Genomic DNA, 23,336 nt, shown 5'->3' with positions numbered 1-23,336 from the left:
TAGTGTATAGCAAATTACAGTGCAAAATTAAATACTATGTGCAGTAAAACCCCAACTAACCGCCATCCATGGGTCCTTAAGTATGACCTAATAAGTAAATAGACAACAGAATTTTTTTGAAAATATTAATCAACATTTCCTAAATTTACTGCTGGTATTAAAAAAATGCCATGTTGCTCCAGCAAAACCTTTACTGCTGCCGACCCGTTTTGCATAAATGCTTCCATTTAACTCATTAGAACTAGGGACGCCTGGCGACTGCTGCTCATCGGATTTCGCTGCATATCCAGCCTTTGATGATAAAATAACACTTGTACACCAAAGTTTAGGAAAAGTATAACTTAACATTAGTCAACTAAGTTACAGTTTTGATTGTTACAATTATTTTGGGAATGTAGTATGTACAACACTGTGTACATGTGAGTTGCACATAGTATAATTTTACTTTCAGTATATACATGCTGACACATAATTCACTCTATTAAAAAATTGTGGTGCGGCTAAAACCTAGAGTAAAAAACAGCCATACATATTTTAGAAATGACATATAAACAGAGAGTGATGGTTTAAGGAGTGGCGATTACTTGGGGATCCACAGTATTTGTATATTCAAAATTAAATTATTAATCTCCAACTAAGTGTACATAAATTGGAATGTCATTGTGCGATTGGAGAGACGCCTACAGTGGCTTAGTTGTTATAGTGAAAAAAACCCGGCTTAAGCCAGGATTATTTTTTAGAAGACCAAGGATGAAATGCCGCTTGGGATGAAATTCTATTTTTAACCGTATCAAAATGCTTCAAGCTTATCTCTTGATTGAACCAGCCACCTTCAGATAACAATAATTATTGTACGTTGTATTTTTAAGTATGACCACTACCAAAACCAAACTATGTTGTATAGTTGCAATAAGTGTCCGCCTAATCTATCTATATATTAATAGGCAAGCATGTTTCTTTAAAACCTTTTTTCTCAGCTCGTGTGCATCGCAGGGAAAATCTACGCATACTGTTGGAGAGATATTTTCCTGTAGATGTGCAGAATGCCTTTAAAAATTAAAATAGGCTAACAAATAAGCACAAAAAATGAATTTGAAAACTTCAAAAAATTAACATGGACCATATGGGTTGCCATGATGGTGACGAAATAACAACAAAATGTAAACAGAAAATCAAAACAAAGGGAAGAAATTCCAATCACATGTTTTATTTACAGTGTGGGTAGAAAATAGAGAAGTCTGTACATTAATTATTTTTGGTCGAGTTTCGACCACTGGACGACCTCTCGTAGGTTGTTATTATTCAGATTGCATTTACATAATAAACTTGTATTTTAGTTATGAGGATTTGTTTACTTTATATTATTTTTACCTAAACGTCTGGTTAATTTGAGATATGTTAAGAGATTATATTGGTGTTGTTATTGCTTGGTTTGTTAGTGACATTATGTTTATTGTATAGCTTTAATTCTCATTGTAGTTTTACTTAGGTAGAAAGTTCTTGGCTAGTTTTAATTTGAATTACCGCTTAAGTTACCATTTATTTTTTTCTTCTGATACCTCTTAGATAGAGCTAAAAAATTAAAGTACTTGTTCCGCTACAACCGTTTTAACAAATACGAGTTTTGGTTGAGTTTTATTTGTAAACACGATTATCTTCTTTCATAAAACAAGCTTAACATCTATAAGGTTAGTGATTATTTTCATCAACTGTGTTAAAATGCTAAATGGGTTGGGAATTTAAACTGAAGCTACACCAATGTAAAAGAATAATGATGTTTGAGATTATATTTAACATCAAAACCTCATGTTAGTTTATTTTGGAATTTTACAACTGTTATAAAAATATGAGCTCTTAATGTTCAGAAGTACCGGTACGAGAGGTTTTGATTAAAACACAATTAACAAACCCTACAAACATTACACAAAGTAAAATCACAAGTTCTAGTTGACTTTTTTCCACTGATCATGAAAGTTGAATACTTTGTTAAAGCTAAAGTATGTTGCTTTGTATTTGTACGCATTTTAATCAATTTGCCATTTAAATAGGGCTAGCTGTGCTGTATGCCACGCATTTGACCACTGTGATATTTTCAAATTGGTCTTTACAAAATATAGTTCTCTCATGTACCAAATAATCTGTAAGAGAACATGGAGCAGGAGTTCATCATTAGTAGCCTCATCATTAGTAGCCTAAGTGTTTTATTTTTATTTTGTTGCTTCATTTTTATATTTTATGTAACCACTAATAATTTTTTTAGGAGAAAAAATGATTTTTTTTGTATTATTGAATAGAAATTTTTAATAAAATTTTACTATTCATAAGTGGTGTTATTACTCTGCCCTTTCAAAGTAGGGATGAGCATCGATACTCGATGTTATAGCGAATTTCCCTATAGGAAAGTAGCTATTACCGTAGGTCTCATGGTAAGACCTAGGCCCGGGACCGATTTACTTTTTCATTTTGATGTCCCCAGAGGCCAAAAACACCATTCGTTCAAATTTGTATATATCAAATTTAAAAACACCACAAGTATTCAACTTTTTCAAAGGTGAAATTGTGAAAAACATAATTAGCATGAAACCTGTTCAGTTAAGATCAAAAACAAAATGTTCCCATAATACTGAAGTGGAGTACAAAATATCTTTCCGGATTTACTTTCTAAATCCTGTTGCCTGGTAACTGATAAGACAAATATTAATAGTGGTTTGATTACCTTTCATTTTCGTCCCAGCTCAAAACCATAGTTGTATTTAATCTACAACCATGGTTTCAACGCCAGTTGCGTCATGGTCACGTAGGTCATGTCGAGAAGTATCATGTTGTCATAGTCGGTCGTTTGGACGTCGTCAAACTCACAGGGACATGTACATGGTTTACAAAAAGGTTCTCGGGGGACGGAATACCTGTACGTGTTCCTTTGTGTTTGTGACCATGACGCAACTGGCTTGAAACCATGGTTGTAGATTTAATACAACTATTTTGTTCTGGGACACTATAAATATTAATAAATCACTGTCGTAAAGATAAAATATTCATTCCAAAGCATCAATCTATTCAAGTTAAAGCATCCAAGGTTAGAGCGCCTTATATTAACAAAATCCAATGTACGATCTCAAACCTTTTAATTACTTAACCTACTTACTAGCCTATTATTTATTACAAGTGATAAAAAATTGAAAAACTATATTTGTACTGCAAAATAATTTTAATGGTAAGCAAAACAAAAACAAACCAAATGTGAAAAAAAATGTGTTTAAACATTACAAAATGTGATACAAAATATCTATGTGACAGTACTATCCCTGCTATTACTGCACGTCTTATTTAACATAAATACATATTTTTGTAAGTTATGGATAAAATGCTCTAAAATAACAAATCAATAAACACTTAAGAATTTTTTTAAATAGTAGCCTATATGATCAGACCTTAAAATAGTTTGTAAAAGCATAATTGTATCAGATTACTATTTTGCACTTATAAATTATTATATTTATCTCATACAAACTAACTTTAAAATGTGCCAAGAAAAAAAAACACCAGAAGTCTGTATACTATATAGTATATAGACTTTACAAAGGTAATCCCATACTATGTACAGAATAATGTACTTTAAAATGACGTTTGAAAATTGAGTAGCACACAAAACATCCACTTTCACACATACCCTTAGAACACTTAAATTTTTTCTCACAAATCTAGCCAAAATGTCTTTGGTCATTTCTGGCTCAGGTAGTAAGAATGTGTAAGTTTTTTCTGCGTCACATGCCTGTAACAAGAACATAAATATGTAGTAGCTAATAGGAGAGTATGAGTAATCTGATCTTTTGCAGCCTACTATAACTAGGCACAAATTTTCAGAACACATAAAGAAAACAGGAACCCCAAAATAAATTTAAAACCTGATATTTTGAAAGGAAGCTTTTAGATCAGTTTAATGTGATGTATAATTTTTGTTGGTAACAATATGAAGTTGATGACAAAATAAATTGACAATAGAAACATTATTCATTATTATTTATCATTATTTGATTATTTCAAAACTAAATTATGGAAGTGTGTTTTGAAAGTATATTGAGGTATTGACTTTTGATCTTTGTAATTTTCTATATTTTAAAACAAACATATTTAAAATATTGACCACTATTTTCTATTCTTGATAATTAAAGAGAATAGTTATTGCTTCGAGATAAGATAAACAAGTTTTGTAGGCTAAAAGTTGCTCTTGAGTCACTTGTTTCATCATTGGTGGATAAACGAACAAGTGTTTACTCCTTGATAGTCAGGCCAAAGCTAAAATCATAAAACTTAATTTGAGCTCTATAAATAAAATGGGGCAGTCCCTTAAACATTTACGTCTGTAAATTGCATACCCTTTCACACGTTTGTGTTTAATAGAAACCAACATAGGAGTTAACAAATACTACACTCGTATTACAAGTGTTTAATGTGTATCCAAAGTAATCAAATGGATAACAGTAAGCTCAAAAGTGACCAAGCTACGCTTACTGAATCAACCACGCAACAAATAGCAACGCAGCAGTAACCACATTCGCCATTCACTGCGGACAAAAGAAGGACGACTGGTGTTGTCTCAGGTTAACTAAGACAATACGTTACTTGAGTTAGTGGGTAGGCATATCCTTCCCCAAAATAGTTTATTTTATAAAGTGTATGCTTGTTGTGAAATATAAATCAAAAATTTTGCTATACTGATTCATCTGACTTCCCCTCTATACATAGTACTAGTAGCCTGTATGGAGAAAGTATTGTTTTTGTCAACATTTTGGAGTTTGAGTTTTGGGTGGATATTTTGGTTTTGGGACCCCTGAACCCAAAAAAGTGGTTTGCAAAATGATTTCCGTGCGCATGTACAGAGCTTAAGACCACACACTGTAGTCCAATACTAAATTGAGTCACAGGCATTTTTTGGGACAATTCCAATTATTAATTGTAATTTTACCATAAAACCCCATAAAATAACTGAAAAATTGATATTCAAAAAAGGCTTGACTGATTTTTAATCAAATTTAGTATATTGTAGCCTTTTTAACTCAAACAAAAGTGTAAAGCCCCATCGCTGTAAAACGTATAGTTCAAGTTATTGCACTTGAGTGATTTTACATTTTAATTTTTGGTAAGTGAACTTTCCAGGAATTTTACTTGAATCCAGCTATAGGTATAGGTAGGCTATGTATGTTACCAGAAAAGAATATAATGCAAGCATTTTAAACATTGCCTGAAAAAGTTGCAAATAAAATAAAGATATTTGTATAGAATATGTTTTAGGTCCGTTCGGTTACTTTAGATGAGATTGGCTTATGCAAAAAAAAGAATTAAAACTTCCCTTAGTTCTTTAGAATCATTTATTTTTGTAAATAGTTCAGGTTGGTTTGTTTATTCTAGGCTAGATTAGTTAATGAGAAACAAGGAAACTAAAAAATCAAGTTTGAAAAAGTCCTACAACAGCATATTTTATACTTTACCTGTGGTGCCAACAGGCATTTAATAGAATGACTTGGCAAACTAAATGATGAGTTTAATTTGATGGTTTGCATGATTCATTGCAATGTATAGAATGCCTGATTTATAATTTTATGGTAACACAGCCTACTAAGTTCATCATTAACCCTGACCTTAGACTCAATGTCTCAGCCAATGTTTTTTTCCAACTTACTAAACCAATTCTTAAACAGGTAGCCTAAATGCCAATCCCATAACAAATTAAATAGGCTACCATACTTCTTTTTAGTTATGAATGCTACTTATATTTTTATTTATATAAGATATAATAAGTAAGCCTGGTATAATGTTTATATTTTCCAAATGTTTACTATGGGCGTACCTGAGTCCTAATGAGATATGTTGGGTTGCAGGACTGGTCTGGTCATTATAGGGTAGGAGACAAGGGGTCCGGGGGGTTCGCTCATGGACATGGATGGATTTTGTCCGCTGGGTTGTTGTGCCATCGTCACCACGGCCGGTGGGATCTGTACAGGCGCCATAGACACGGTAGCGATGGAGCACGGCGTGCCAGCGACTGCGGCAATGGAAACAGGCACTGTGGCAACGCTTGCAGTCACTGTGCGAATCGCTGCGTTCATCACCTGGTGGTTTGGAGCCTGCGCAGGCTGCATCTGTGCAGTGTTGGTAATGGTCACTGCTGGTACTGTGACAGCGGTCAAGCTCGCTGCGCCCTTATCATTCAATCTCATCTGTGCATTTTGCTCCAGTAAAAACTCATTGGTCGCTTGCAAATCGTCCACTCGCTTCTTCAGTTCTGCAACCCGCTGTCTTAAAATTGCGTTTTCTTCTTCCAAAACGTACATCGCCCTATCCGATCGCATTTGCCCATTATTAGGGTAGCTGTTGTAAGTTGGTTCTGCTAATCGCCTACGCTTGTAGACTGGCTCGTAATCGTCGAGAACAGGCCTTGTTCTATCGTCTCGCCTACGGTACATAGGCTCTTCATCAATATACGATTGACGCGCAGGAGGCAATCTCTGGTGGTTGCGATTGTTATTAAGCGCTTCAAGTTCTCTCAATGATATATGACGGAACCTACAATTTCTTCTGGTACAATCCCCATTTATATAGTCTTTACATACAGGTGTTGTTTCTCCCATTTTAACTGATAACAGTTCAGCAGCGACCCATTTGTTCCAAGGTTCGTCAAGGATCCTATTAGGAAGTTCTCCTGTTTGCTTATAATGCTCTTCCTCTTCGTCTGAACAGTGTAAAAATTTGCATGGATATCTGAGACACTTGCCATTTTGATAATCATGACAAAATGTTAATATTTTGGATCGCATGCCATAATCTTTTTCCCTTTGATCTGGATGCAAATATTTACAGTCACGGCCTCGGTTACATACATTTCTGAGGAAGTCTCGACAAATCTGTCTCCGGTCATCTCTCCCTCTATCTTCGAAATCGGCCATCTTGGTCTCAGGGAATACTGTCACCTAGAAATCAAGAAAAAGTATTTGGTTTTATAAACTAGCGATTAAATATATAAACTCTAGATTACAGACTTGGTTTTAGGGTGTTGGTGCTACTACACACCAGTAGAGCGAGTAACAAAGCAGTAGCGCCTGACAACTGTTTTGGTAAACTGTTTCGATGATGGCTTTCTGTCACGAGGATGAAATTTCAGCCTTCAGTTAGGCTATAAGAGTTTGTCTGGGATGCAATCATCTACAAACTTCCTCAAGACAGGACAACTTTTATTATTTTATAGCCTACCATTAAACAATAAAACCAGTAACTTAAATATACAAAATGTAGAGTACCAAACGTTGATTTATTGTAAAAACCAACATAATATAACCTCAGTCTAACTATAGACCAAAAGGAAGGCTCTGAATATGAATTACGTCCCTCTTTGGTTCATACTGGTCCTGATCCATTTCTAAAGTTTAATACCTCATATTATTCTAGATGTTTCTTGGCAACTTTTTATAATCTTACAGACTAACTTAATTGCCACATTACAGTAACCTAGAACCTCACTAATTCGAATATCAGAGGATAGACAATTTATTTCGAACTATGGGAAGTTTGAAATTTTGAGAGTTTGATTTATAGTGGTTAGAATAAATAAAATTCAAATTAAGGAGGTCCCAGTTTGAATTACGGCAAGAAAATTCAAATTGTAGAGGCTCGAGTATTGTAGACTCCATCATATCCGGATACCTTTTAACCGGACTACACTCGGTAGAAATTAGATCTCTTTAACAAGACAATTTTTATCAGCACATCGGTTTAACCAGACTAGATCGACGACGGTACTGAAACGGTTTCTTTGGCACGGTGTTGGCGGTACTGAAACTTGTTCTCGTGGGAAAGATTTGAGACCATGTGATCACGTGTTGAAATGCGCTCCTAAAATTAAGACAAATACTGTATACAGTATGCATTTTAACGAGTTTTTGGGGACGTCGGTTAAACTGGAAAACTCATTACCCGCACTGGCCTCGGTTCCGAGGAGTTCGGATAAGAGAGAGTCTTCTGTGCAAATTCGAATTGTAGAGGCTGCATAAAGCATAAAAATCACTTTGAATTATTGGTACATATAGGCCTAATATATTTGTAATTTTTAGCGGTTTTATAAGTGGAACAAACAAACATATTTCTAACTATAGAGGTTTTCGAATTATCGAGGTTCGAATTAGTGAGGTACACAACTTGCAAAAATATATACCTAAATTGATTAAGAAATGAAACTGTTAAAAACTAAGCTAACCAAGAAACCAAACTTGATGTAACATTCAAAAAATCTGTTTGATGTTTCCCATATGCCTTTTCTGTTAACTTATCAAAGGGAATTTCATAATGTTAGGCCTACAGCAAGTTTGGTTAGTTAGTTTAGGCTTAGTTTAGTTTTAAATAAGTAGTTTCATTTTATTTTTGCCTGAATAAGATTTAGCTCTCAATTTGTAATTTAAATTCGTTTGAAGGTATTAAAACAGAATGAGTATGGATAGTATTTTAAAGGAAAACAAATTACTTAATAACGCTCTAATGTAAATGAACAATCTTAAAATATGGTGCTGGGCTGCTGGTTATATTTTGGTCATAAAATGATATTTTAATTTCAATGATAGGCTTTGTTAGTAACGTCATTTTTTGGTTTCCTTGCCGTTACCATACACCTACTTTTTCGATGATAGCGTGTTTAATAGCCTATTTATTTATCGTGTGGAAAAAAATAGTTAAACATATTCAAATTTAGCATAAAATTCTGCACAATTTAAAAACCGGTAGCCTACCTACCTTAAGTTAAATGTGTATTTAACTTGGATATGAACCCATTGTACATATTTTTTCTGATTTTCCGTGTTTAAGTTGGGGTCTCTTCCAGGGAAAACTACCGTAATTTTTTAATTCAGGACGTGTTTAAGTTAATAGTGTTAAAAAAAGGCCTATTAACACTTTTGAATGTGACGTCTGTGATCAAAATAACTTAATTACCGGAAAGGGTCATTCACCAGCCTCAAGCCAATCCATGAAAAGCTAATGTAATTGTTAATAAATTTGAATTTAACTTGGAACATTGAAGGCAAAGTAACTGTAAGGTTTTATTTTATGTGTGATTATAAATTAACAGAATCGTGGATTATTTATAGGCATGCACTGTGGATGTGATACTCCCTGGTGTGGATTAACATCTGCACTAGTGAGTACTACGACTAACCCACAGTTCTATCTTGATTAGACAAATTGGTTACAAGGCAAAAATGTGGTTCGGATTCCACTATAGTAGGTCCCTTAGCTGCCATTGGTTGTAAGGGTGTTAATTAACAGCTGTGTCTACAGACATCCCAAGAACAAAACAACCTGCGCAGAAACGAAAAGATCACGTAGTTCGCGCCGGTAGGTGGGTTCTTTTGTTTCTGGGATGTCTATAAAAAACATGTCGGCCTTAGTCACTAACAAGACTACAAAATCGCACCACTAACTTACACCTAACTTATCTCTAGCCATACGTGGCTTAACCCTTCCCGGACGGGCGAAATCATGATATAGGACAAGGAAAAATTAGAGAAAAAAATAAAAATTAATTTTTCATTTTTGTGTTTTGTTATACATGTATACATAAAATAAACACAGTGGAACACATTATAGGCCTACTGTCAAAATAATTGTTTACTCGTTTTTAATTAGGCTATGCGGATATATCCACTACCCGCCCGCGGATGAGTAGAAATGCAGCGAATATCCGTCACCCGTCTTTGAAGATATGACCATGACAACGTTAGGCAATAATTAAAGAACAATATGTAAACAATAAATAAAGACAACGTAATGTTAGCGCGAAACGTCGAGGGAGGGAGCGTAGGAGTGGTGGTAGGTGCGCGGGTGGGGGTGAGGCGCGGGTGAGAGGGGGGAGTGCGGGAGGGGGTGAGGCGCGGGTGAGAGGGGGGGGTGTGGGGTAGAGCGCAGTCATGGAAAGAGCAGGAAAGAGGCGCCTTGGTACTGCGAAACATCTACCGGTAGTTACGCACCTGCCAGTCTGTCTGAAGAGAAGGCAGATATAACCTCTTCCCGTCCGGAACATCAAAAACCATATGCGGATATATCCGTCACCCGTTCTTTATCACCAAAGACTTAGGCGGACATATCCGTCACCTGTCCGCAAAGGGTTAGAATGCCTAACTTACATTTGTTAGTTCCCATTTCAGAATTATTAGGTAAAGCAATAAGCCATCAGATCTTTCACTTTAAATGGGGATATTTCTAAGCAGTGGGCTGTGAGGCTGATCCAGATTGGTAAAAGAATAAGTTAAGCCAAGCCTAACTTACTTAGGTAGGCCTACTGTGTGGTAACTTACGGTAATCAAAAAGTCGCTAATTTTACAATTCTTTCAAGGTCTATTAGAGGTGTGTGAGTGAATGCTGACCCTTAACTTTTAATAATTAACAAGCCAGATTTTTAAGACCTTATTAGGCCTACTTAACAAATCGGTAGGTAGGCCTAATTATTGCGACGAACATGACCATGGGAACCTATATAGATTTATATATCACCAGAAACTAGATTTTCAGCTGAAAATAACGGTGCAAAAATTTTTCCGAGCTCACAAATATTAACGGAGTTACGGCTGTTTTAAGTTTTATTTACCTTTGTAAGTCTCCTGGCTAGTCTATTTTAATTTACGATATTTCCTCACCAGAAACTTGATATATTATTATCAAATTTATGTAAATTGTAAGTGATTTTAAGTAAATATTAGAGTCACACTAACAATCAATAGGTTAATTGACGCAAACTTATTAATTTCAGCATAATGAACGTTCGGGAAACAAGATAGCTAAGCTGTACGCAGCTACTTGAGTGAAATGGTTAGTGGCGGCGGCATGATGGATTTGACAAAATCCAGTTCTAGTCCAATCCACTCCACAAAATAGGCCAACATTGTTACTTTAACCATGTAGCTTTTATCCCCATTAAAATCCTTATAGAATAAGGATTTTTATGTAGGAATACTTCTAAAGCCTAACAACTTTTATTAAACATACACTAACCAACGAAGGTAGACTTCTCATTCCATTCTAAAATCTGAAGTTTTTTCAATGTCTAACTTAGTTCATGTTGGTGACACTTTAGCGCTAGTATCATAACACTTTGTTAAATATTACCAGAGAATACCACAGTATTATTTAAAAAAATTAGTAATGAACTGTATTTACATTTGGTTATATAACCAGGGGATGAGTGATTGTGTTATTCATTGACTTAAATAACACGTTGATTAGTCTATGAATATATATTATTTTTGTTTTGCTGGTCAAGAAGTTATTCGTATTATTTTTCAAATTAAACTATTCTAAACTAACCTAACCAAAACAAACTTGCTGTAACATAAAATATAAGTATGATGACAGAAAAGGCATGTGTGGAAGGCAAGTCGAACTTTATGCAGATTTGTGACTGCATTAAGTCCTTTGGAGGTGAAATCATTATTTCTTTGTGTTTAACACACTATTTTAATGGCACAACAACTGCCTGGGTGTAATATAAATTATCAACTCGGTTCACTATAACCTACACTTTACCTTCCTAATCTAACCTAACTTCAAAACACTTAAAACAGTCACTAATCCGCATAAGCCCGACTTGCCTTCCACACATACCTAAATAAAATCATTCTGAAATAAGTTATTCAGTGCCGTGTTGTTTCTTAGATGTTTTTAGCACATGTAGGCTACTTTGAATGTCTTGATTGACTTATTTTTATTCTCTTCTCTTCAATTTTGTAAGTTAACTTATTTTCATTTTCATTTCAGGTTCAGTAATAGTTCTACGAGTAACAGTTAGTGAGTTAGTCCGTTCCGTAATTACGTAATGTGGCAAGGAGTAGCAGACTAGAATTAAAAGGTAGGACTAGATAAAGGAAATCAAAACGACAAATTATCTTAAGTTACCTAATTAGATATTCATGGCCTCAGAGACATTTTTGCTGTTATTTCCAGGTAAAGAGTGAGTCTTATACTTTAATTACCTACTTAACTTATAATTAACCCTTTGAGTGCCAACGTCCAGGGAACCGGACGTTTTTAAAACGAGCCAAAAGTGCCGACGTCCGGCCGACCGGACGTTTTTAGAACGAGCCAAAAGTGCCAACGTCCGGCTGACCGGACGTTTCGTAATGATCGAACAGTTGTCATAACAACCGAATGGATACTCGGATTCTTTTAACCCATATATTAACATTGAGTCGAAAGTTACTAGATGCGATACATCGATTTTCGTTGGTCGAAATATCGAAAATTCGATTTTTACGAAATTTTAACCTAAAAATCGCCAGATCGCGCTCGGCATTTTAAGCGCGACCTTCGGGAATAATCATCGGCATTTTTTGAGCGTTACTTTTATTTCTCGCCTGGCACTCTAAGGGTTAACGTAATATATCAAGTAAAAGAGAACAGGCATACAAATAGGTTAGGTCAAAAAACAAAGTACTTAGGTAAATACAGCTTAACCCTCCGAGTGTCACGTGTTTTGGCCTTAATGTCAGCCTATTTTTTGCTCATTTGCAAGGTTTTATTAAAACTGATCTGAGAAGCTTAAAAACAATGTTAATTATACTGTTCTATATACCATTTTGTTTGGAAAATCTTGGGCTTCAATATTATATATAAAACATAAGGAAGATTTAAAAAAAAAAAATTTTTTTAGGTAAAAAAATGTATAATTTCGAAAATTTTCAAAAAAAAATAAGTTTGCGCTCAATGAAATTGTATAAATTATAGGCCTATAAATATTTGAAAATAGCCACTTTGTTCTAAATTTTATGAGGATTACAAATCTATAATAATATAAGGAAGTAGATTTGCAAATAAAAAAGTTATGGGCAAAAAACAGATTTCAGTACATAGCGTTTAGCTAAGAATGCATAGCCCAACCATAGCTAGGAATCTGGCTGATAATTTACATCAATATCACTACTTACTTCTTCAGGATCATCAACCAGCACTTCAAAACCACTTAAATCTTCTTATAATGCACCACGTATATTACTACTTTTGATTTTTAACACTAAAACAATGATAAACGTAATAAAACACATCAGTCATCGGTCCGAGGGTAACCTAACTGTTTACAAATACACGCACGTCAGCTCAGTCAGCTGTCTGCTACAATATTTTCGGAACTAAAATGACTAGTGCTTAGAGACAGACCTCTGCAGAAAGCTTAGAATATTACGGACAGAACGATACCTAACTCAATCCAGTACAGTCCGATTCAGTTAGTCATAGAGCCTTCGCCGTAAACAGTGTTCGCGAGTCGCTGCAGCGACGCACGACACTATACAAAGTGCGTTACGCGTCGCTGCAGCGACGCATGACACTCGGAGGGTTAACCCTAGCAGTGGCCAATGTTAGAAGTGGGGAATGGCCAACCCATTTTGGCGATTTTGCAGACCATTTTTTGAAAATTCGTAAAAATTCAACCGTACAAGTAAACCTAGCCAACCTCATATTCATTTTGTTCGGAAAGAACAGGAGAATCTAGAAATAGTAATATCATAATGATTTAGACAGTGTATTTTATCGGTAAAGTGAAAAAAATAAAAAAAATTGAATTTTCTTTTTTGAAATTTCAAAAGCGGCCTCTGCATTTTTTTTCTACGGATTTTTTTATGGGAAATTCATTATATACATTTTGTAGACAATCTAATTCCCTACATAGAAATATATAACATGTTAGGAAAATATTTTTTTTTATAAGTTTTGGGGCGAAATATAATGACAAACGGAGAACCGAAAAAATTGAAAACCGTACAGTGTTAGTTTATGTTGTAAAAAGTTCTATAATATATGTGCATACTAATAATGATATATACATATTTGTAAAGCTAATGAAGTAAGGAATCAAAAAAAGTCATAAAGTTTATGGTAAAAATAATTTTTTACCTATAAACATACGTATATAAAATAATGTTTTTATATTTTAGCGATTTCTCGAGAAAAAAATTCACAGTACTTAGTATACAACTTTTGTACCAAATTTGTTTACTTCAAACCAACATAATAATCTTGTAGTGTATTCAATTACCTACATAAAAATGTATAACATGTTAGAATTTTTTTTTTTTGTAGGTACGTAATAGGGACATAATAATACAATAACCGCAAAACCGCAAATAAGTGTAAACTATAGCCTACAGTGTTTGCTTGTGTTGTGAAACATTATGTAGGCTGATGATATGTAGCCTACATATTTGTAAAGCTAATGAAGTAAGGAATCCAAAAAAGTCATAAGTATGATGGTAAAAAGTTATTTTCACCTATGATTATGTATCAATTTGAGAACGTTTTGAATTTTTTGCGCATTTCGAGAAAATGGAGTGTACAGTATTTAGTAGCCTATATAATTTTTTTACCAAATTTTTTACACCCAAACCAATATAAACATGTTGTAGTGTATTCATTTACCTTTATAAAAATGTATAACACCTTGGGTAAATCATTATATAGCATATATAGCACCTCTGAATGTCAGAATCGTCATTTTTGAACATGATGCTAACAAAATACAGTAGTAGGCCTATTTAGTATAGGCTATAACTTTTTTACAAAATTTTTTACCCCCAAACCATTATAAACATGTTGTAGTGTATTCATTTACCTTTATAAAAATGTATAACACCTTGGGTATATCATTATATAGGTACAACAATCTCTGAATGTCAGAATCGTCATTTTAGGACATGATGCTAACAACATACAACCTTTTATGAACACTATTTCACACAATTCAGTAATATTTATGCATGAAGATTACTGTTATACACACACACACAACACTTCACTAACACTAACACTACGAACTAATAACATATTTAGTAATAAATCGCGGATAAAACTATTACGGCAACAACACAAACAAACAATGGCAATACAAGACAGCTGACAGACTGTAGCAGTAATGACTCACTTGTCGTCTACATGCGAGCATACAGAAATAACCCTGAGTGCAGGGCTGCCACTCTCTGAATCTAAATTTCTTCCTCTTCAAAATGATATACTATATGACTAGTAATAATAACTTTCACTGTATATAATTCGTATTTTCCATACTGTCACCAGACGACTGTTGGCCATTTGTTAGAAATTTCGAAAACAGCTGTTTTCATAAAATTGTACCGATTGTGCAATCAATATTTAGTTATACATATCACTACCACAATGAAGATAAAATCAATGGCTATCCAGTGGTACCACCCGCAACATCCCAAGACGAAAATTACCCGAGCAGGGTAATGCCAAACAAGACGTGTTTTGCCAGTTCCCAAGTGTCGGCTGCAAAAGTCGTACCGCGCCAAAATTTCATTTGATTTCTAATCGTCGTGACATTGTTATATACCTGCTACAGGGTTTGTTTATGTAATCAAATGAAAGTTCAGAATGTGATCTTTCGAATGGTATATATATTATTCTCATCTGAATTATATCGACCTCCGGACCTCACGCGAAATTAAAAATTTTTTTTTCCAAAATGTTCGAAATTTCACGCTGATTTCAAAAATGATTGTCGTTTTTTTCGGAAACGTCCCGTTTTCCCAGAAAATGGGAAAAACGGGAAAATATTTTTTTGCTCAAAACCCATGTTGTGGGTACTCAAATTGTGCGGAATTTCCTCCTGAACAAGAATATGTAAATTTTATTACGATCGGACCACTATTAAGTAAAATATCACCGAAAAACGGGAAAACGGGGAAATTTTTCTTTGCTTAAAACCCATGTTGTAGGTACTCCTGAACAAGAATATGTAGTTTTTATTACTATCGCTTTTAAGTAAAACATCACCAGACAGGTTACCTAACCTAACATAACCTAACTTATTTTTAGATTAGGTTAGGTTAGGTTAGTTTAGGTTAGGTTAGGATAGGTTAGTTTAGGTTAGGTTAGGTTAATTTAGGTTAGGTTAGGTTGGTTTAGGTTAGGTTGAGTTTCGTTAGGTTAGGTTAGGTTAAGTTTGGTTAGGTTAGGTTGGTTTAGGTTAGGTTGAGTTTCGTTAGGTTAGGTTAAGTTTGGTTAGGTTAGGTTAAGTTAGGTTAGGTTAGTTTAGGTTAGGTTAGGTTAGGTTAAGTTAGGTTAGGTTAGGTTAGTTTAGGTTAGGTTAGGTTAAGTTAGGTTAGGTTAAGTTGGTTTAGGTTAGGTTGAGTTTCGTTAGGTTAGGTTAGGTTAAGTTAGGTTGGGTTAGGTTAGGTTAGGTTAGGTTAAGTTTTGTTAGGTTAGGTTAGGTTAAGTTTGGTTAGGTTAGGTTAGTTTAGTGTAACCTTACTTAACCTAACCTAACCTAACAAAACTTAGGTTAGGTTAGGTAAGTTTATCAATAACATGAGTATTGTAAGTAAACTAACCTAAACTAACCTAACCTAACCAAACTTAACCTAAACTAACCTAACCTAAACTAATCTAACCTAAACTAACCTATCCTAACCTAACCTAAGTTCCTAAGTTAGGTTAGGTTGGGTTAGTTTATCAATAACATGAGTATTGTAAGTAAACTAACCTAAACTAACCTAACCTAACCAAACTAACCTAACCAAACTTAACCTTACCTAACCTAACGAAACTCAAACTAACCTAAACCAACCTAACTTTACTTAACCTAACCTAACCTAAACTAACCTAACCTAACCTAACTTAACCTAACCTAACCAAACTTAACCTAACCTAACCTTACGAAACTCAACCTAACCTAAACCAACCTAACTTAACCTAACCTTACCTAAACTAACCAATCCTAACCTAACCTAACCTAAACCTAAGTTGGGTTATGTTAGGTTGGGTAACCTGTCTGGTGATGTTTTACTTAAAAGCGATCGTAATAAAAACTACATATTCTTGTTCAGGAGTACCTACAACATGGGTTTTAAGCAAAGAAAAATTTCCCCGTTTTCCCGTTTTTCGGTGATATTTTACTTAATAGTGGTCCGATCGTAATAAAATTTACATATTCTTGTTCAGGAGGAAATTCCGCACAATTTGAGTACCCACAACATGGGTTTTGAGCAAAAAAATATTTTCCCGTTTTTCCCATTTTCTGGGAAAACGGGACGTTTCCGAAAAAAACGACAATCATTTTTGAAATCAGCGTGAAATTTCGAACATTTTGGAAAAAAAAAATTTTAATTTCGCGTGAGGTCCGGAGGTCGATATAATTACCAGTTGATTGTAAGTGTTTTTTTTACCGTTAAAAAAATTTCGGCCCATACCGTCACCAGACGACATTGGCCATTCTAAGCATCAACGTCATACCGTCACCAGGCGACGGTTGGCCACTGCTAGGGTTAAAACAGCCGTAATATTTGAGAGCGCGGAAAAATTTTTGCACCGTTATTTTCAGCTAAAAATCTAGTTTCTAGTGATAAACTATAAATCTAAACTATAAAACTAGCTATAATAAATCTAGGCCTATATAGGTTCCCATGGTCACGTTCGTCGCAATACCAACAAATCAAATAATGGCAACACATCCAAGAAGAGATGATTGAATGATGTAACTTACTGTATTGAAAATAAATGCATAGCCTTGGGTTAGGCCTATAAGATTGGTCAAGAGAATATGCTAAACTTATCTTAAGTATAAGTAAAATTACATGTAATTGGAGGGTGTTAGGGCAATAGTGATGTTCATAAGTACCTAAGTCTATCTAACGCACAGAGTGGATGAGCCTAATACTGTACTCTGTAAAGCAATTCCGTTTCTCGAGTAGATATTAAGCTCCTGTTAGGGGTAGGCCTAAGAGTAAGTTACCAAGGTCATTAGGCCTACTGGTCATCAAAGAAAAACATGGACTGCACTCAACACTCAATTAAAAAATCCTAGAAGCAAAACAAGACGCTTGAATCAAAGACTAATTAAGTTATCCTGAATGTGTCTCGGGGTACAATTTCTTAACTGGGCTATGCTAATATCGATTGTTTCTCGAGGCTAGCTAGATTTGAAATATGCATTTAAAGATTATCGACATTATGCCTAAGTTAGGCTAGAGGTGTAAAGATTATACATAACAAACATAATGAAGATACCAACAATTCATCAACCCATGCAATGTATTCTTACCTCAAAATATGTATAAATGTACCCAAATGATTGGGACGAAAGATTTGTTGATAACAAGATCTGAAATAAATTGCTTTAGATAAAATCAGCGTCTAACTCACAAACACTGGCTAGTGGCTACTCCATTTTCTTTTCTTTGTTCATTCATTCCATTCCAATTCCATTCCATTCCATTTCATTATCGCACCGAAGTCGAACAGTGTTGCCACCCTGGACCATTGAGATATAGATTATAACATATAATAATAAGAATCTCTAACAAAGACATCTGAATTTTAGCATAGATTAAATTCTACCCATTCTGTTGGACTTAAAGGTAGCCGTGGTTGTAACCACGGCCGCCTTTAACTACAGGCCGCGGCCTTGTAGAATTGGCAACGTTGCAAGTGGTGCTGTCCAGCCCTGAAAGTCCCATAAGATAACATGGAAAGCGAGTGACACCAGCTCAGTAATTTACGGATTATTTATTTAAATGTAAATGTATGATCATAAATCCATTAAAATATTTAATATAAAACATATAGTGTTCTAAACCAAAACGATTTTAATTGAAAATCTATTCCTACATTCAAACCGAAGTCGTTTTTTATAGCCCTAACCTACTAGCCCAGTGACCAATCGTCCAATGTCCTACTCCTCTAGCCTATCCTATTCTAAAAAATTCTCATTTCAAAACTAGGTAAGTTAAGCCCGGTTTCAGCCTTGTAGTTCAAAATAATTTATCTTCTCGCAACTCTGATTGTCTGTTGGTTAGTAGGCTAGTTAAAGGAAAATGCAAGATTTACTTGACAGAAAGCAGGGCCGTCCAGAAAGCTCACTATAACTTAGTAGCCTAGTAAACAAAAATTCTGATAAGGTTATACCAGCGAACACATAACAAAATAGAAGCGCTACTCGGAGCGGAGGAGCGTGGCAGTCTGACTAGCCGACGAAACGGACAAAGATGGCGGCGCTAGCCTAGTCCCGGCGTCAGCAACGCGCTGGTCGTCTGCTATGCTTCGAGTCAGTGTTGAGTGAAAATTTAAAAACGTACGTTTTCATGTCCCTGGCCTTTTACTTCGTAGATACTGGATTTGTAGTTTATTATTATGTGTTTTAATATTTTTTAGGACGGGGGCAACATGTTACACACATTTATTTGGTTTTAAATAGGTTCTAGGTATTTTTTTCGTATTTTTAAAGTCTCGAAATTCACGACCATGACGTGTCCCTAGGGTACATTTTCCAACTTTCACGCTGTTTTTAGACTAATTATTCTTGCCGAAATATATAAAGCCATATTTTTATGTCATCAATGGTTATTAAACTTACAAAAAAGGAGCATATTATAATTTTATTGTCATTACAAACTGACTACCATGACAAAATAAGTCTGTCCCTCGATTTGGCATCACGACCATTTGGGAAAAATTTTCCACTTTGGAGCACGGCAGTGGCAAGCCTGGCGTCGATGGAGTCAGTTGGTTTTAGAGACTAGTCGGGGTGTACGTCAGGATTGTAGTGCCGGTCGTTTTTAGTTGAAAGTAGGAATTACAAGATTAATAAAGGAAAGATTGTGTTTTTTGTAATTTTGGTGTGTCCATGACCGTACATAGTCATTCGATGAAGTAGACATGGTGTTAATTTTTGTTAATAAGATATTTCAATTGCTAGATTAACCTAGAAGTCCACTTTGTATCCTCGAACATGAGGTGCAGGGCTACCGCCAGAACAGAGCCAAATAACTCGTAATTTCACGACCAAAGTTTCACGACCATCGCGGGTTTTTTCACGACCAATCCAGCCTTATGGATTATAGTGTGTTTGGTCGTGACAATAACTTTAATATAATTGTAAATTGAACAGTTTAGTGCAATTGAAACACATATTTTTATTATAACTAACAGGATAATTGAAGGATTGTTTAGAAAGATTTAGATTATTCCAGACAATTCACGACCGTACCGCTTGTCCCTGACCATCACGTTTATGATTTCTATCATAAAAATTTCTAAAATTAAAATATCGTCATATTTCAATGTTTTATATACAAAAGAAGCACACCTCTATACAAACATAACAACTTTTCGGGTCTCAGGTAAGTTTTTTCGGAGTTATACAAACTTAAAAAGATTTTATTGGCTTTTTTTAAATTTTTTGAGTTTTTTATTTTTTTCTAGAAAGACCAAATATACCAAAAGCTCAGTGACCTTTTTATTGTATAATGGTCATACAAATAAATTAGTTTATAGCAAAACATAGTTATAAAAATAATATTAACTATTTTTAATATTCATTTAAACGTTCGTTATGGTCGTGACAGTATTTTGTGTTTTTCCACTCAAGATGCTCTTTTAAAAAGAAACTACCAAACATATTGCGTTACCATGGACATTTTATGAAACTTCAAATGTTAATGAAATAAAAAAAATAATAAAAGTTTTGAAAAAAAGGGAAAAAAATTTGCAAAGTGCTTTTCCTGAAAACGTACGTTTTTAAATTTTCACTCTGTTGTTTACATAGGCTTTGTTTAAATGTAAAAATACTTTTGTATAAAAATTACTTAGGTTTTTCTGGAAGTACATTGTCGTATTAGTATATTGTTGGAAATGTCTTAAAGTAAATCGATTGTTTTTACCGTAGTAAATCGATTTTTTTTATCGCGGGAGAAATTTTTGTTTACAAATATATATCTGTTTAAAAAACATCTTTGTTCACATTATAAATCTGTCATATTAGTGTTATTTTATTTCTTGTGTCACGACAAACACGATGGCATTTTGAACGACATTTTTAGCGTCTTATTAACGATGTTAGCATACGTTTTAAAAATAAACATCACCATAAAGACTATTGTGAGTAAAAATTTTAAAATGCATGGAACTGTTAACAATAAACCTACCAATAAGCCATAACAATTTCACAAATATTGGCTGAGTAGTTTGTTTACAATTAAATTTTAAACTTCAGTGTTAGTGCAGAGTTTCTTAAAAATCGGTACTTTTTAGGATCTTTCAACTATATAAATTTTTCTAGTAAACGGGATTTATTTAATTTTTACCACGTAAAATGTATTTAAACCAGATTATATTTAATTTTTGTCTCAACAAAATCTGATAGTTCATCTCAAGAGATATTTAGGCTCAAACTCGAGTGCACATATTTATTTCCCCAACAGTAGTCCCGGCGTGTGCAGCGCGCTAGTCGTCTGCTATGCTTGATGAGAATAGTGTAGATATAAAGTTAACGATATTAGTGTAAAGGAAAACAATGTAATTGAGGACTTAACGAACAAAGTACTTGGACAATGTGTAGGTGTAAATTTGTTTCCAAATATTACACATTTCTCAGGATATGAAACAATATGGACAAAAATCATTTTTGTTTCGTACCTAATTAAAATTATTGCTCAAAAATATTCCAATGTTAGAGTTTGCTACTACTGTAAAATAAGTAAGTCTTCACAAAAATAAAATCAGGCAACATCTCAATAAAACTGTAATTTTTCTGGGGCAATAAATTGAGTGTAATTTTACAAATATATTTGGGAAGTTTAATTTAACTTACAGAATTATCTTTAGTTTATCTTGGATGATATTGAAAGCTAATTAGTCCTTAAAAAGTTGTGCTAAACGGTTGAAAATTTTACATAGACAATATATTTGAAAATGTCATTAATATATACAATATTACAGTACAACAGTATAAATTATTAAAACACTGCACGCTAAATGTATAGAAGACGGCCGGCGGTGCAGCGGCGTGGCGCGGAGCAGCGGCAATGGATCCCTTTTGTACCTGATTTTTTAGAAAACCGAACATGATAAAAAATTTTGGTGAATCGTATAGTTAAATTTGGTTATTTATCCACAACTTTCCCGCTGACGAAATTTCTCTGACCAAAAAATAAAAAATTTCCTCGCAATACAACTTTTTCATGTCTGAATTTGAAAAATTAAACTACATAAGTATTAAACATATTTATAACTCAATTACTATCATAACTAATAATTTTATATTAACACCATCGTTTTTCTCAGTATCATATCTACAAGTGTGCAAAATTTCAGAATTTTTTGTCAACTATTAATGTTGTTTATGATCGTGTATTTGTTGCGGGGTTTTTAATGCGAACTGAGCTCGCGGGTCTTGGATTCAGGCTGTATGACGGACCAAGATGGCGGATTTGGCCACACTTTCAGTGCATTTGGTTAAACGCCGTGTCCTCTCTATTATTATTATTATTATTATGTGCTCGCTGGGTTATACCAGTAGCAGTAGCTTACTTACTTAGTTGAGTTGACACCGAGCCAATAACTTAGTTTGTACACTTTACAAATAAAACTAATAATAAGAGTTAATGACAAGCATCTTTGTGTTCAATAATTTCAATAACGAAAATTCAGATGTTTTCCTTTATTTTTGTTGGTACACAACTACACAAGCCTTGATTAGCAATGTGTTTAAAAATCTTGTGAAGCTACAGTTTCACCCTAACCTTTGAAAGAATAACCTCTACTTAATCTAAAAACTCAGTAGGTCTATTTCTTTTTCTTTTGGCTTTGGTTGGACTAGGTAAGTTACAAGGATGATCAAACAAAAATTTAATCTCAGTCTCCCAAGCTGATTTAAGTTAGAGCTAGGCCTAATGTTAGGGGATATGGTAATTATAAATCACTTTTGAAACTTTAAGAGTAATATGCCTAACTTAGGTAGGCCAAATAGTTTAGGCCTACAGGCCTGTCATAGGCATCTACTGGTACAGCTAAGCTAACACAAGCTTTGATATTAGTATAGTTGATGGGTTTAAAGATGTTTGTGTGGCCTAACACTATCTTAGGCCTAGGCTATTAACTTTAGGAATATTATGCGATATTTTGGTTATTCAACAGGGTTAGCTTAGTTGACGGAGTTGACGTGTCATCTACTGGAAGCGAATTAGAAGAGTAGCGAATTAAAGGAATGAGAGTGAAAAATGTCTTTAACATCAACATAATCAATACTCTTTGACCTCAGTATCTATGCAAAACTGCAAAGAAAAATTATAAAACAGCTGCGTCTAGATTTTGGCTTTAGTTAAGCCTAATTTATTTTGAAACTTTAGTTCAAAAGACGTTGTTAAGAGTAAGGTTGTGATAAAAATCACTAGCTCAAGAAATATATAAGTACCGTAGCTAGGAAAGTAGCTAATATTCCGCTACAACTACTTAAAAAAAGTAGCTCGCTACTGCTCTAGCTACAAAATTTGAAAAGTAGCGTAGCTACAGCTAAC

General features: G+C 34.3%; 1 protein-coding gene across 1 annotated transcript; it reads right to left on the bottom strand.

Annotated features, from left to right (window-relative positions):
- Positions 1-3,176: 3,176 nt before the first annotated feature.
- On the bottom strand, positions 3,177-18,234 carry LOC128991711 (zinc finger CCCH domain-containing protein 10-like). Its single transcript, XM_054414832.1, has 3 exons — positions 18,086-18,234; positions 5,849-6,968; positions 3,177-3,772 (listed from the first exon to the last, which is right to left on the bottom strand). The coding sequence occupies exon 2, from the start codon at positions 6,942-6,944 to the stop codon at positions 5,856-5,858; it is 1,089 nt and encodes a 362-aa protein (XP_054270807.1). The 5' UTR covers positions 6,945-6,968; positions 18,086-18,234; the 3' UTR covers positions 3,177-3,772; positions 5,849-5,855.
- Between the last annotated feature and the right edge of the window lie 5,102 nt (positions 18,235-23,336).

The sequence above is a fragment of the Macrosteles quadrilineatus genome, unplaced genomic scaffold (assembly GCF_028750875.1).
Source record: "Macrosteles quadrilineatus isolate MER2022 unplaced genomic scaffold, UCM_ALF_1.0 Scaffold_4__1_contigs__length_99947679, whole genome shotgun sequence".
Taxonomy (NCBI): Eukaryota; Metazoa; Arthropoda; class Insecta; order Hemiptera; family Cicadellidae; genus Macrosteles; species Macrosteles quadrilineatus.
This window is presented reverse-complemented; position numbering and strand designations above follow the sequence as displayed.

Bases quoted from the DNA above. Each gene is read 5' to 3' on its own strand.
- LOC128991711 (XM_054414832.1), bottom strand. From the start codon at position 6,944: ATGGCCGATTTCGAAGATAGAGGGAGAGATGACCGGAGACAGATTTGT.